The 14,828-nt window shown below is 44.8% G+C and overlaps 1 protein-coding gene across 1 annotated transcript in view; it reads right to left on the bottom strand.

Annotated features, from left to right (window-relative positions):
* The window catches only part of LOC135901764 (E3 SUMO-protein ligase RanBP2-like), a 163,117-nt gene that overhangs the window by 46,793 nt on the left and 101,496 nt on the right, over nt 1–14,828 (bottom strand). The window contains exons 25-27 of the mRNA XM_065431613.2: nt 12,168–14,315; nt 7,743–8,087; nt 1,816–1,995 (exon numbers count right to left, since the gene is read on the bottom strand). Coding sequence (XP_065287685.1) covers nt 1,816–1,995; nt 7,743–8,087; nt 12,168–14,315 — 2,673 coding nt within the window. The remainder of the gene's footprint in view (nt 1–1,815; nt 1,996–7,742; nt 8,088–12,167; nt 14,316–14,828) is intronic.

Genomic DNA, 14,828 nt, shown 5'->3' with positions numbered 1-14,828 from the left:
CAGTACTACTTTAATGTTTGCCTGTGTGCGCATGGCACCATGCTTTAATTCAATTAGCAAGAGAATGTAATGTTTACTGTTACTTATATGATAAAACTACAAGCTTTCGTGCAGTTGTCCAATACTTTGCCACCACTATCAATGCTTCGCCTTTTGGGCCGAACTGCGACTTAGAAGCAATGCTAGAAAAAAGGCACAACGGCTACCAAAATTTTGGACGCTGTACTGGACCTTGCTCAATTTCTCAGGCTTGAGCACAATGCCACAAATTTACAACAAACGTGGTGGCGGTGAACAACAGGTCGTCGCCCATCATGTCGCCCTCATTCAATTTTAAAGCGAAGCTCTATTTGCGCCGTCCAACAGGTTTTGTTGATGCATTGGATGGAGTGTGTGGAGAGAAGTCCGGTATTGTGTCATCCCACTACGGGTGACACTATCAGCCGTCGCGGTGGAGTGGACTGGACGCAAAAGCTTTGCTTTGCACTGCCGGTAAAAGATATTGACAAGGCACGAAACTATTTTTGGCAGCCACATTCACAGATTAAACAAAATTACATTTCTTCAGCTCATTGTAATTCATTTTTTCATATTGCCCGATAATTTGGAAATTTTTTACAGCTTCTTCCGTGTAACAAATATCTGTCAGCGACTGTACTTATTTTATTTGCTTAACCCTTTCAGGGTCAATGGCGTAAATATTACTCTCAGTTCGGAATGTAGTCAGTGGCACATAGCATTACCACAACTTAATCTTTTTCTGAACTCCAGAGCACTTGCCTGTCTGCTATCATAATCACTCAATATGGCACTGGGCATTGGAGACTGAGTGACGCATTTCAAGCTGTCTTTGTTCTCTGAAAGACTAGAAAAATGAGGTCTTGGCACAAGTTATCCAAATTTTACCCAAATGTAGCAGCAGGGATAGAAGCAGCCAAGGGAGTTTGGGACCAGCACTGAGGGTAGAAAATATGGCATGTTGCAGCACGTTTCTTGGAGCATGAATTGCTTATTTTGTAGCAAAGATATGCATTTCTGATCAGGTTTGTAGAGTTTAAAACTCAACACGAGTGAAATACAGGCAGAAAAATAACATACATTCTCTATTTGACTTTGTGGAACGCTGTTATGTTGCAGAAAATCAGGTGTGAGGAAGCCCACAAGGTGGAGGAAGGTTCATGAAAGGCGAAAATTCTTATCCGCCCCACTGTAGCATGAAGGTACAAAATAAACCCATAAAGGTTTCTGAGAAACTGCTATTAAGCAACACATTAAACGCACCCAACAAAAGTGGGCAAGAAAAATATAACTGAGGGCTTTACTTGAACAGCACCCACTGCTGCTCAATACAGCTCAATATGGTATGAAGTGGAAGGGCATTACAGTCTGCCAAGTGTGACAGGGCTACGGATGCAGTGCTGGTTTGAGAAATATTGCACAAAGCAGAATGACTGGAATCTATTTCTTAGATGTGTGGATGTCAAACTGAGAACCACGAACTGCCTGGCACACTCAAAGATCATTAAGACAATCACTTGTGTGCCTTTCTTGTTGCTAAACCATGCACATCAATACAAACGTCAGGCTAGGGCTATAGGTCAGCAATACATCAGGTTATGGCCCTAAGTTAGGAAAATATCAACTTGCAAACATGGTGAGCTGCCCACAATAAACACGGTCTCCTCGGGAAGCGTTTACTGAAAATTAAAATTGTGTACCAGGCATAGCTGCTCAATATTATCAGATGAGCGGGCACAAGTGATTTGAAATACTACCTCACCTAGCAGCATGCTGAAAACTGCATGACGTTCTTACCTTGGGAGGCAAGGGTACCACAGGTGAGAAGAATATCTCGGCCTCAGGAGATTCTATGGTGCCTGATTCGTCTTCATCTGCATCTGCTGGTGTGCCAGGAGACTTGGGCGTTTTGCCTGGGCTACGTGGCCGGACACCACTGAAGCTGAACTCGTACTTCTGAGGGCTTCCAAACTTAAACTGCAAGCACAGAATAAATAAATAAATAAGCATATGTAAGAATGACCTTCAAACTTCACTGTACATCCTCCCATACATCAGTTACTACATAATAGTTCTACGGAAACACGCAAAGTGGAGAGAAGTAATTAATAAAGGGAAAAAGAGACATCCACCCATTCGTAGCAATTGCTACAAAGGAAACCCATACGGGTACCTCGAAAGAAAAGCCTTGCAGTTGAAGGAAAATTCGTCCTGGTCCGGGACTCGAACCCGGGACCACCGCCTTTCTGGGGCAGCTGCTCTACCATCTGACCTAATCAGGCTGCTAGGAGATGGTAGGGCGAAGTCGAATTTGTCAACAACTCGAAGCAAAGGCAAGTGTTTGACGTAATAGTTCTGCGGAAACCCGCAAGGTGGACAGAATTAATAAAGCAAAAATCAGACATCCACCCGTTCGTAGCAACTGCAAAAAAGGAAACCCATACGGGTTCTTCGAAAGAAAAGCCTCGCAGTTGAAGAAAAATTCGTCCTGGTCTGGGACTCGAACACAGGACCACCGCCATTCCGGGGCAGCCGCTCTACCATCTGACCTAATCAGGCTGCTAGGAGATGGTAGGGCGAAGTCGAATTTGTCAACAACTCGAAGCAAAGGCAAGAGCTTGACGTAATAGTTCTGCGGAAACCCGCAAGGTGGAGAGAATTAATAAAGCGAAAATCGGACAACAATTGTAGCAATTGCTATGAACAGGTGGATGTCTGATTTCCGCTTTATTAACATCAGTTACGACTAACAGTCTAAGAAAACCTCAGATGGGAACAATGTAGAAATGCAATTTGTAAAAATAATGATCTCACCTATTTAACAATGATAGCTGTTACAGATACGGCCACTATTATTGAAGAGGACCAGTCTTTCCAGGTTCATGCGACAGTGTGGTTTATGTCACAGAACAACTAAGTTCCAAAGCTCGCTACTACAGCCCAAGTGAAAATGGCTCAAGAGAGAGGGATGAAATCCACTTAATGGCAGGAAATGCATGTTTATCCTGTGTAGTGGAGTACTACATCATGTGATGCAAGGTGAAATGTTTGGGGGATTTCTATGACTCCATGACTCTATCAAAGCCGTAGTGCATCACATTGGCCTCTGGCAAGGCAGGCACATTGTGCCATAGGCCATACTGGCAATAAGAACAACACAACAAGGCAATAAGGTGTGACATTTTTATAGAGCGCAACAAGGTAGTACTGTGAGCTGGGTGGCTGCTCCAGTGTGACTGCAGGAATGGTCAGCCCCTCTTACCGAAGAGGAGCATACGAGAAATCATGCAGTATGGAAAGCTGTGCAGTACTGAGCAACTCTCACTATGGAAGAACGCACAGCAGTAAAGTGCGGGCACCTTGACAGCAAGCAAGTCTCAGGTGCTGCCAGTAGGCTAAAGTGCTCAGGATGGGTATGTGACAATTCAGTGGAAGTGTACCTCAAGAAAGTCTGTTACATGCGCCAGCTGATGAGTGCACCTTATCTGGCCTCATGTAGTATGTGCAGCTGTCAGTTTTTGGTTATGCTCACAGATGCTGCAAAAACTGCTAAGCATCTTTTTTAAAAGATGGCTAGGTAATGGCATATTTATGTAAAATAACCTGCTAAACCGAAGTCAACTTTGGTTATTCATGAACCAATTGGCTGCCAAAGCAACTGAACCACTGGGCGAAAGAACGGGGTCAAATTGCTGAAGCTGATGATCCACCAGGTAAAAGGTATTGTTGGTTTATAAAGCTATTCGTAGATGTGGTAGCAGCCAATATATGCTGAAAAAGTTTGAGAACATTGTCCATTTCTCTTTGCGAAGAATAATTGGCCCAAGGTGTTCACTGCATGGCTTCTTTGATTTTGCTAGCTTTCATCAATATTTGTAGAATGTTTCCATGGCTGTTTTAACACTTACACGCATCGGACTCCACTGAACCCTGGCAAACAATAGCCATCATGGCACAGCATAGTGTGCAGTGCAAAAAAGTCGAAGTATGCCAGTTGCCACTCTCCATGAGCCTTTCAAGCTTCTTCACACAAAGCTTAATCTGTGGCTGGCAGTTACAGTTCTGAACTGAACAGTGGTGCTTCATATTCAGGGTGTCTACCAAGTTGACATTTCCAAATTCCCTGAGTTTCCCAGGTTTTCCCTGAGCACCTTTGCGAAATTCCCTGAATGAGCGAGAACTTTGTTTTATGTCAAGACAGGCCGACACCACGTTGCCCGATGCTGTCACTCTCTAGTAAGCATACTGAAACAAAAAAAAGACTTAATCCAGTTTGAATAGTAAGGAGTAATATCTATTTTATTTAAAAAGAAAACAGAAGGAAGGTGTAAAATGCACAGAGAAAGAAATGGTAAAGCCCATTCCAAATTGAGTCGAACATTTTCAAATACGAATGAAAAGGAGATGCATACATAAGTAAATATTTTTTTAATATCAGCTATTTCCATCAACTGATAGCAAGCTCATCTGTATGAGGTCCTGAACTTTGTCACAACTAATTATTAAGGTTCTCTCTCAGCAGCTGCAAAGTCAATCTCAACTGTCCTGACATACTCTCAGCCCGTACACAACATCTCAGTGTTGGGTTTCACTGCTTAAACAATTTATTTTGGTTTGGATGAGGGTCACCTGTGTCTCAGCGTCAGCCAACACTTAGTTATTTTAGTTCAAGCTCCTTCAAAAAGGCGCCGGCAATTCCTTTCCCGTTAATTCCTCAGTGCGTCGGTCCTTTCTGTTCTCATCCTCCTTCTACCACGCTTTCACCACATGGATCATCTGAAGCATCCTCTTGGTCAGTTGTACAGTCAACATTTGATTTTTCGGATTTCCGAGGGGCTGCAAAAAAAAAAACGAAAAAAAAAACGGGCAGTCTGAAAAAAATTAATGCATGTCTTTAACTGCCTTTAAGGGCTAAAATTACCACAGGCAAGTCTGAAAAAGCTCTGAAGGCCTGCCAGTACGCTTATTAGGCATATCAGGGCTTGTACTGTGACAGGAGACGGGGTGCACGCATGTGTAATTAAGGAATACATACTATGTCCCGTGACAATTGCCCCCTTCCCACGCTTGCTATGCTTCACCGCCTAACACTATTGTACTGAGGCGAAGCAAACTTTCTGAGACTGGCATTACGCAACGCGATGTGCTCTGCGAGTTTCAAAGCCGATCGCGAGGATTACAAAGGCGGAGTCGGTGCCATTGGTGATAGCGGCGAATTCTTTCAATGAAAAACACGGCACCGCACTGCAAGAAGCTTAATAGCGAACATAGAAGCAGCTAGGCCTAACGTTGCCGCGGTGGTGGTTACGGCTGCCAGCGGATCTGCCTGCGAGAGTGCCGGTTCGAGGCGGCGAGATAATCAAAATAGCGGCGGTGGCGGCTTTGATTAATGCCATTTCAGACCTGTAGTCAGGGCAGTATACATTGACTATATGGAGCACGTGGTGGTACCGCAAAACCGTGCAAATTATCGGGCATGTTCGGAAAATCGGGCGTCTAGAAAATCGGTCGTTAACTACTCTGGCAATACATCGTGCCGATGACACGGCGTCAATGACGATTCGTTGCGATTCCTCTGTTACTGGAGCCAGCATTAACACGACTTTCGTTCCCTTTCAATAAAGTTACAGCTAATTTTCCCTGATGGAAGCACAAATTCCCTGAGTTTTCCCTGAGTTTTTCCAGACTTCAAATTCCCTGAGAATTCCCGGTTTTCCCGGTTTTCCCGGTTGGTAGACACCCTGATATTGTAAGTAAAACTTATTGGTAGACATTTTCCAGTACTTATTATTGTAGAGCAGAATACAATGAACACAACAGCGAAAGTTTGCCTAGGATGCGTACAAGACAATTAGTTAGAATGACAAGCTACCCGTCTTCCAAATATATTTGGTAACCAATGAATTCAGCTCTTTTATCTGCATTGACAAGCAGTGAAAATCTCAGTACAAAGTCAAGCAGACCTCGAAAACTTGCATTCAATAAGAAGTTAGGAGTGCTACGATTCCAACCTGTTCAGCTCAGTAGCTGATTTTTACTGCGAACAGCAGTTATCAACAAGAAAAAAATAACATTTTTCATTTATGCATTAGTTGTCACCCTATGGCCCAGGCTTGATGGTCCTAGACATGGTCTAGAGCAGGCCGCCAAAACCACCCTTACAACTGAGATCGGCCACTCGTCGCCATATGGCAGATCCCAGCGATAGCTGCTGTGTGGCAGCACGCTTGTCACGTCAAACCCCAGCGCTAAACTCATACATGCCCCTGACCAATCCGTTGTAAGCGAACACCACACAGGAAGACACTTGAATGGGGCTAGCTTCACTGCGAAATTAATTTTAAAAGGAAGAAGGAGGAAAAGAATGAGCATAATTTCAATTACTATTATTAAAGTTATTAAAGATTATTAAAGTCAAATAGCCGCTCCAGACTGGCTGTGACTGGAGCTACAGTTCGCTAGGCGCACTCAATCATGAGCGATGACAATGCTGCTGCTATGAGCACCACTTCGCGCAACAAACGCGATAAGCTGCGGCATGCATCAGTCAGTGATACGACCACTTTCTTGAAGGTTTTGTGACTTCACGCCAAAAGCATCAGCGTCTACAGGCGATAGAACTTCTAGCTCAGTGCCAAGCATAGAGTTTATACAATCAACTCTAGAGCAAGAGCTGCCCGTAACACCCATGCAGCGAAATCGGTAACTGCAAGGAAGCCGCCATGTTGCTACTCTGTGTTGGTGCGCAGGTGCAGAAAGCGAGATGCGATTGAGGTGAGATGTGCAATCAACATGATCCCGAGTCTCCTTCAGTATGGCCCCATCTAGGTCAGGCGTCTGCAAGCACATTCTTTCAAGTGCTGTAAATTTTATATAAAAATTTAATAACAGATTTTACTCAAAGAAATACGGAATTATTTTTACACATGGTCCATACGTACGTGCTAATTGTAAATGCTTGTTTTTACATCACGTTTTTACTGCACATACTGGGATTTAAAAAAATGAGAAGTAGCAAGGCAGCATCCTTGCAACTGCCACTTTTTTTGCTCAGCATTTCCTCTACAGTGAGCATAGTAATTCTATGGTGCCAAGCATGCCATCTTGGGACTGTGCCAGGAAAACTGTTTGTTGTTCAAAGACGTCACTGTGTTTCGTGTCGAGTCACACAAAAGTGATTGCATCTCCAAAAACTAATGACTGAGAATACCTTCCCAAAATGCTTGCCTCCCAGGAAACATGCTTTGAACATGATGAGACAATATTTGCTTTTCTATATTCGATATTACACTGAATCTTGTACTTTCAGTTTCGCTATAGCCGTAGGTTATCTTATTGAAATAAAGCACGCCAAACCAAAGTTTTAATTGACTGTGTTGTATCTGATATTTCGTTATATTGAGGTTCAACTGAAATTACAACTCTGCATTGAAAACACAAGATTTCTCTTTTTGTAAATACTGATTTAGTTCTATATATAAACAAAGTTCTGTACAGGTCCCCTCTGCTGATTCAACATTAAATAATCCATTCGGCTTGTCTTAAAATAACTGACCGGCTTTCAAAAGCCCCATAGTGAACCAACGCCTTACAAGCTAATTTGCACCATTAGATAAAAAAAAAAAACCTATTCTGACAGCGCCCCCACAGTCAGATTAATGGAAATTGACTGCACTAAAATGGCTGCACTAACATGGCATAAACTTCTGTCTAAATTCAATTACCGTTGTTGGTGTAGATGTAGCCACTGGTGCACTGGTAGATGAAGTTGTGTCTGGCTTAACAGTTGCCACCCCGAATGTGAAAGTAGATGGTGGTGCGACAGTGCCTGGGCGTGGGGAGCCAAACACAAATCCTGAAGGTTTCGGTGTTGTTGAAGTCACTTGGGAAGTGGAGGGTGCTGAGGGAAAGTTGGTAATTGTTGGCTGTGGAACGCTGCTCGCACCAGGAAATCCAAAGCTGAACTTGGCTGGTGGAACTCCCGCAGGTGCAGTGCCAACAGGAAACCCACCACCTCCAGACACTGGGGCAGCAAACTTCTCCAATGCCTTCAAAGGTGACGGCGTAGGCTGCAGTGCATACGACACTGCTCAGTGCTACAGTCCTAATGCGTGCTGCATACTATATCACAAAGACCCGATGTAATAAACGAGAAGAAAGGGGTTAACCGAGGGGCCCAATTTTTATTAGAGACTTTTAGTGTGTCCGGTATTCCGGCAAGCGCGGGCGATGTGCCGGTTTAGCGGGGGCGTAAACGTGAGCGGCAAGATTGGCGACGCCAGCTGGTGGCGCAAAGCTCAACCACACAAGCACAAAGTTAATTACTATATTCTGCTTAGCTGCTGGTATAAATTTTCGACAGTGGCGTAATCATGTTCACAATTACGCCGCTGCCAAAAATTTGTACCACTAGCGAAGCAGGATATAGTGGGTTACTGCAGTTTTAGCTCTGTATTTGTCTGGTTGAACTCTATGCTACCAGGCGGCTGAACTGCTCTGGCCGCTTCGTTTAGGCCCCCGCAAATCCGGCAATCTGCCCAAACCACTCGCGTTTACCAGGATAGCAGACAGGCTAAAAGTCTCTTAACCGTATCATAGAAGCCAACAAACAATGACACCAAGGAAAACACAGGGGAAATTACTTGTAATCAAAAAAATGATAAATTAATGGAAATGAAAGTAGATGAAAAAACAACTTGCCGCAGGTGGGGAACGATCCCACGTCCTCACATTATGCGTGCGATGCTCTACCAATTGAGCTACCGTGATGCTGTTTTCCCGCTCACTTTCTTGGGTATTCATGTTTTACAACTAGAATTAACCCTGGGAGTGTTAGCCAGCGGCACCACTCACAAACCTCGGTGGTGCATGTGGAACATACTTTCTGCCGCAGGTGTCACAATTGCGTGAAGGCAACTGATCATTAAACCTACACATGTTACCTGAAGGCATCAATGCTGCCGGATGTGTGTGTGTGTGTGTGTGTGTGTGTGTGTGTGTATACACACACACACCGTAAAAACCGGAATATAGGTCGAACTTAAAAAAAAAAAAACATTGCGAAAAGTCGACCCTAGTCTTATATATACTCGACATTGGCGGAAAAACTATGGAAAACTTGCAACCATGGGCAGATGAAGTAAAGAGCCGCCAGCGCCATCAGCAGCAGTGCGGTGTGGCGACCACTCGTGGCGGCGACATTGTGGCACCGCCAATTTGCGTTTCCATTTTCACGAAGTTATATTGTTTAAAGGCTGCTTTTCCACATTTTGTTTCAAAATGAGCGAAAGCCGACGGCAATTCACCGTCGCCTTCAAGAAAAAGGCGATCGAGTACGCGGAAGCCCACGGCAACCTGGCGGGACAGCGTGAATTTGGAGTATCCGAAAAGAGCATTCGGTACTGGCGGAGGCAGAAGCAGCGTATCACAACTTGCAGCAACCAAAAGAACACGTCATCCACAACTTGCAGCAACCAAAGAAAACCGCAGCGTATCCAGATTTGGAAGACAAGGTTACGGAGTTCGTCCAGGAGTTGCGTGTAGGATCGCTGCCTGTGACTGCCGAATGCATCCATTTAAAAGCGGTAGAGATCGCACGTGCCTGTGGACTGACGAGGGCGCAATTCAAGGGCTCGCCATACTGGATGTGACGATTCATGAAGAGGAAGGGCTTTGCGCTGGACGGCACAGAGGACGATGCTCTATGGGACGTGGGCAGCGAGAAGCACCCGTCACCCGAATCTAGTTCGGACGACTCTGATTCGGAGTAGCGCTTGCGCACTTCGTGCCCTTCTGTGTGCTGTACACCCGGCCAATTTTTATCAGTATCGCGCGACCATCGAGCCACGTGTTTGTCAGCACCTTAACATCACTGCACGGGGTGGCAAAATAAAGAAAGTAAGCGCATGTGTACGCATGCACGTATCTCGTTTGTTTCGCCGCTCAGCGCCGTTAATAAGGTGCTGACAAGCACACGGGTCGATGGTCGCGTGATATTGTTAGCCAGGTGCACATGCGAGCAGCATTTAAATAAATACTGTCCCCACTGTGCAACCGGCTGAGTCGCATTTGTTTCAAGGTAAGGGTCGGTACTTTGACATTGAAAAAAATTTTTTTTTCATTTTAGAATTGGTTAGTTGGGGGATCGACTTATATTCCGGTCCAACCTACAGTCTGGTTTTTCTGGTAGGCAATACTGGCTTCTGGTTCGTATCATATTGTATCATATGGAAAAAAAAGCAGTTAAGCTCAAATAGCACAACAGAAATATCTTTGCACAGCAAATGGCTGTATTGTGGAATCATAATGTGCGGCCTATGAATCCTTGCTCAACCGCTACATTACACCTTTAAATTCCAAGCTGGAAAGCCAAACCAAGATACAACCAAACTTGGTTTGCTTCACAGATTTGAAGATAAAAAATTATGCAGATCCCATGCACTGTGGGAATCTAAGTGACATCGGTGTTTGCAAGGACCCCTACCGTTTAACAACTGTTATCAAATATAGAGCATAGAACCAAGCTGGACACATTTTTACCAGGAAACGCCTGGCCCAACAAACACTTGTGCGACTCGATCGAGTTAGTTAAATGGGGTTTAACGGCACAAAAGCGGCTAAGGCTATGCTGCGCCAAACACGAGGTGTTTTAAAATACAGTTTATAAGTGAAAGACTGTGTTAATAATCTATATTTTATGTAAAAATCCAGTGTCGTCTAAAAATTTACGGACGTCACAAAATGGGACTAGTGGATCATCGCCCAAAATTAGAGCAGGGTGTAACGGTATGTGTTGTTCATATAATTTTTTCAAGAGTGCTCGTCTGTGTGTTTAAATCTGCGTACATGCGAGTAATATGTGCATAACTGTTAGTGGCTGTTGACATTTCTCGCATGTTGGTGTGTCTTCTTTCCTAAGTAGGTAATTGTGTGTGATGTGTGTGTGCCCGATGCGTAGTCGGCACAAACCTACTTCGATGAACCGCTCCTGATAATAGCATGACTTCCACTCCCCAACTATGGGTTTCGTGAGATGTAGCTTGTTGTCAGAACAACGGTCCCATTCGCGTTGCCATTTTACCGTTAAGGCTTTTCTAATTGCGTGGATGCTATCTTTGTATGGGAGTGTTGTGTTTGTAATGTCTTCGTGTGCTGCCATCAATGCATATGTATCAGCTGCTTCGTTACCCGGTATCCCAACATGTGCGACTCGATCGAATAGGCGGATCCAAAGCATTACGATGGCGGCATGACAACACTGGAATGAATTTGGAAACCCTCCAACTGTACAAGATGCTGCATCAACGACAATGGTATGACAACAGTGTAATTATTCAAGATTTAAATGAAATTCTGGGGTTTTACATGCGAAACCCATGATTGGATTATGAGGCGTACTGTAGTGGAGCAGAGAAATAATTTTTACCACCTGGGGTTCTTAATGACGCACGTAAATCTAAGTACTCAAGCATTTTCGCGTTTCACCCCTATAGAAGACAGCATGACAACAACGGCTTGACAATGATAAAATGTTGAGAATAGAATGATGATAATGACAACATCTCAATAATAACAAAATTACTCCCAGTGAAGACAGTGGAGTAATGACGGCATGAAGACTGCATGATTACCCGATGTGAAAAACAGCTTGACGACGATGGAATGACAAGGACAGAATGATAACGACAACATTGCATTGACAATAGAGTGAAGATGCCGAAAGCAAGATGACGACATAAAAATAAAGAAATGAACACGATAGAATAAGTTGGCAGAAAGTTTGTTTTCGAGCTAACATCTAAGCTTACATACACCACCAGCTGCCCCAAGCAGCTCCAGTTTTCCATATATTCGGTGCTGGTCTGCATAATGCCCGGGGCAGACAAATGTGCAACACATCAGCAGCTAGCACCCACAAAGTGGGGTGAAGAGAGAAAGTAAGCTTCACTTTAAAGAATTTTTGAGCAAAACCAATAATGTTCTTGGCATCGCTGATACTGCTGTCACAAAATAGGGAATCTTCCCAGTACCCTTCACTAGTAAATGTTATTGCAATCACAGACATGTTTATAACAACATTGCACTAAACACAGGCACTTGGTGGTAAATGTTTTCAGCATGGAGCAGGTAATGTAAGAGAATTCACCAACCTCGGCAGCGTCTGAGCCAGGCTTTTGGGTCTCGCAGGCCACACATGATGTCCTGTCAGCTGAATTTGACACATAGCAGATGTCACAGTTCCAAGTGCCTGCCTTTGGCTTGAACTGACTCAACTGGGAGAGAGGCACAATAGGTGCTGGCTCCAGTTGCTTCTTATCGGCCTGCTGCTCCTGGCTTTTATCACTCTTCTCTTCCCCTGCAGCTTCTTTCAGAGGTGTAACAGGCTGGGCTTTGTCCCTGCAGCTCTCAAATACTTGCTTAAAGCGATCAGCCTGCTCCGTCGTCTTAAAGCGCGCCGCAAGATTTTCCTTGCAGAGTTGTCCATCGCTATAATCATTGGCAAACCAAGACCATGCGCGATCATTTGTTGACAGCGGACCCAATTTCATCTCTGGCAAAATTCTGTGATTGGCACACAGTTTGAGTACTTGGTCCCTGCGCATCAGCACACGGCACACTTGCGTCTTTGGGTGCTGAAGGATCTTCAATTGGCCAATCCCACGCTCCTTCCACTGCTTTGTTTCAGCATCAAATCGAAACAGTTTGGCTCTCTCAGAGAACAGGACTTCTTCATCCTCTTCACCTGTTTTGACATCCACAAGTTCCGGTAGGGAGACCACTGGTTCAAACTCAGCACTGGGGACAAAGTCCTCTGGTATTTCACCTGGGCTCCGCAGTGAGTCTGCTCGCTGCCTAGTCGCAATTGGAGTTGGAGGTAATGGCTTTGGCAGAGGAGATGGCACCTGTGGTTGAGGTGGAAGAGATGATATTACCGGTGGTTGAGGCGGCAGGGAAGAGGTCACTTGTGGTTGCTTGGCTGGTGTTGTACTCAGTTTGCTAATTTCTGAACGGGCACTTGCTAAAAATGACTGAGTTGCACTAGCTGACTCTGGGGCCTCATCTTTTTTCACTGTGGCTGGTGGGCTCTTGAACGAAAAGCCTGCAAAAGGGCTGGGCTTTGGCGACTCCTTTATTGTTGCTGCTGCAGTAACAGGCTTTGCTTCTTCCTTGGGAAGCTCTTTTACTTTTGGTGGGCCAGAAAATGTAAATCCACCGAACACATTCTTTCCTGATGAAGCCATTACATCAATAGCTGAAGTGACTGGAATGCTTGGCTTCTGCTCTGGTACAGAGACACCGAATGAGAATACAGGAGCTGGCTGTGCTGCTTGTGTGTTAAAAGGCTTCCCCAAAGAATTCCCAAAGGAGATAGAAGCAGCAAGATCAGGTTTTTCTGTTGGCTGTTGTGCTGCCACAGGCACTTCCACAGTCTTTGGTTTCTCAGTACCCGGCTTTGGCGAGTCGCACGCTGCACATACGAGTTTGTTGGCATCATTGCTCACATAGCATGTGTGACACGCCCAGGCGCCTGGTTTTGGATGAAACATCTTCCCGAAACCAGTTGCTGACAGGTGAGGTAGACTTGTGGGTGGAGAGCCAGATGCCACGACAGACGAAGCTATGGGACTGCCAAATGACAAAGCTGATGTCACCATGCTGCCTGCAGCAGATCCAAACACATGTGCGGCCCCTGTTGTTTTGGGGCCACTAAAGCTTGATGTGGATGAGGAAATTGTCACAGAAGTGGTGGATAATGGAGTGGAGGCACCAAATGGTGAACTGAATGGCCCAGAAGGTACTACTGTTGTGGCTGTTGCTGACCCAAACACAGAAGGTGCCACTATTGACTTGGAGAACCCAAAGCCTGGCGTCGATACAGGAAAGGTAGAAGGCACGCTAGCTGGAGATGCAGATACAGTTACTGGAGAACCAAATGATGCACCAGGCATCCCTGTGCTAACTGTTGAGGGTCCAAAGTTGGAAGGTGCCGGTGTAATTCTAGGGGAGCTAAGACCTGATGGTGACATTGAAAAAGTGGTAGCTGTGCTGTCTGCTGTAGCGGAGGCCGCTGATGATGAAGATACTGCAGCTTGTCTGGACTTGTTAACTGCTTGTTCAAAAGCTTCTTTGAACTGCATTGCTATTTCAGGCGTTTTGAAACGTATGCAGAACTTCTCTGGGTGCGCCTCACCATCTGCAAAATCTTGGGCATCCCATATCCAGGCAGTGTCCTTTTTTGGCATTGGAGCTAGCGTCATTCCAGACTGAATGTAATGGTTGGCGCATACTTTCAGCACCTGCAAATGAATTGGCAAATTCCGCTGACATTACCATCTGAAATTGGTTCAAGATGGCGGATACACAAAGACCCACAAGTCCTCACAATATTACCTAGAGAACCTGGTGCTGCTGTCTATGCAAGTTTCCCAATGAGCATTGTGTCACTACAGGAATACCGAGATGTGGGTGTGCAAAACGTGCCAATTAAAAAGCTGCAAAGCTTTACTAGAATTAAATCATCACGCAAGGTCTTTGTTTACCCGTAATACAACTTTCACTATTTTTTACTCATGCTTAATACAAGCAACTGAAAGCAACAAATACATTTGAAAATGATGCAGTGCGAGTATAGACTGACACAGCCATTGTACATTTTTTTCCAGCTTTTGCGGCCCACCAGTTCACGTTTAATATCATTTCAAAACCCGGTACGAGTTCTTGCGGTTTAAGAATGCTCTTTACATCAAAACAAAGAAAAGGCAACATTTTACAGGCCATTTTATTAAAGGGTGGACTATTGCGACAGACGG

Source organism: Dermacentor albipictus, chromosome 1 (genome assembly GCF_038994185.2).
Source record: "Dermacentor albipictus isolate Rhodes 1998 colony chromosome 1, USDA_Dalb.pri_finalv2, whole genome shotgun sequence".
Taxonomy (NCBI): domain Eukaryota; kingdom Metazoa; phylum Arthropoda; class Arachnida; order Ixodida; family Ixodidae; genus Dermacentor; species Dermacentor albipictus.
This window is presented reverse-complemented; position numbering and strand designations above follow the sequence as displayed.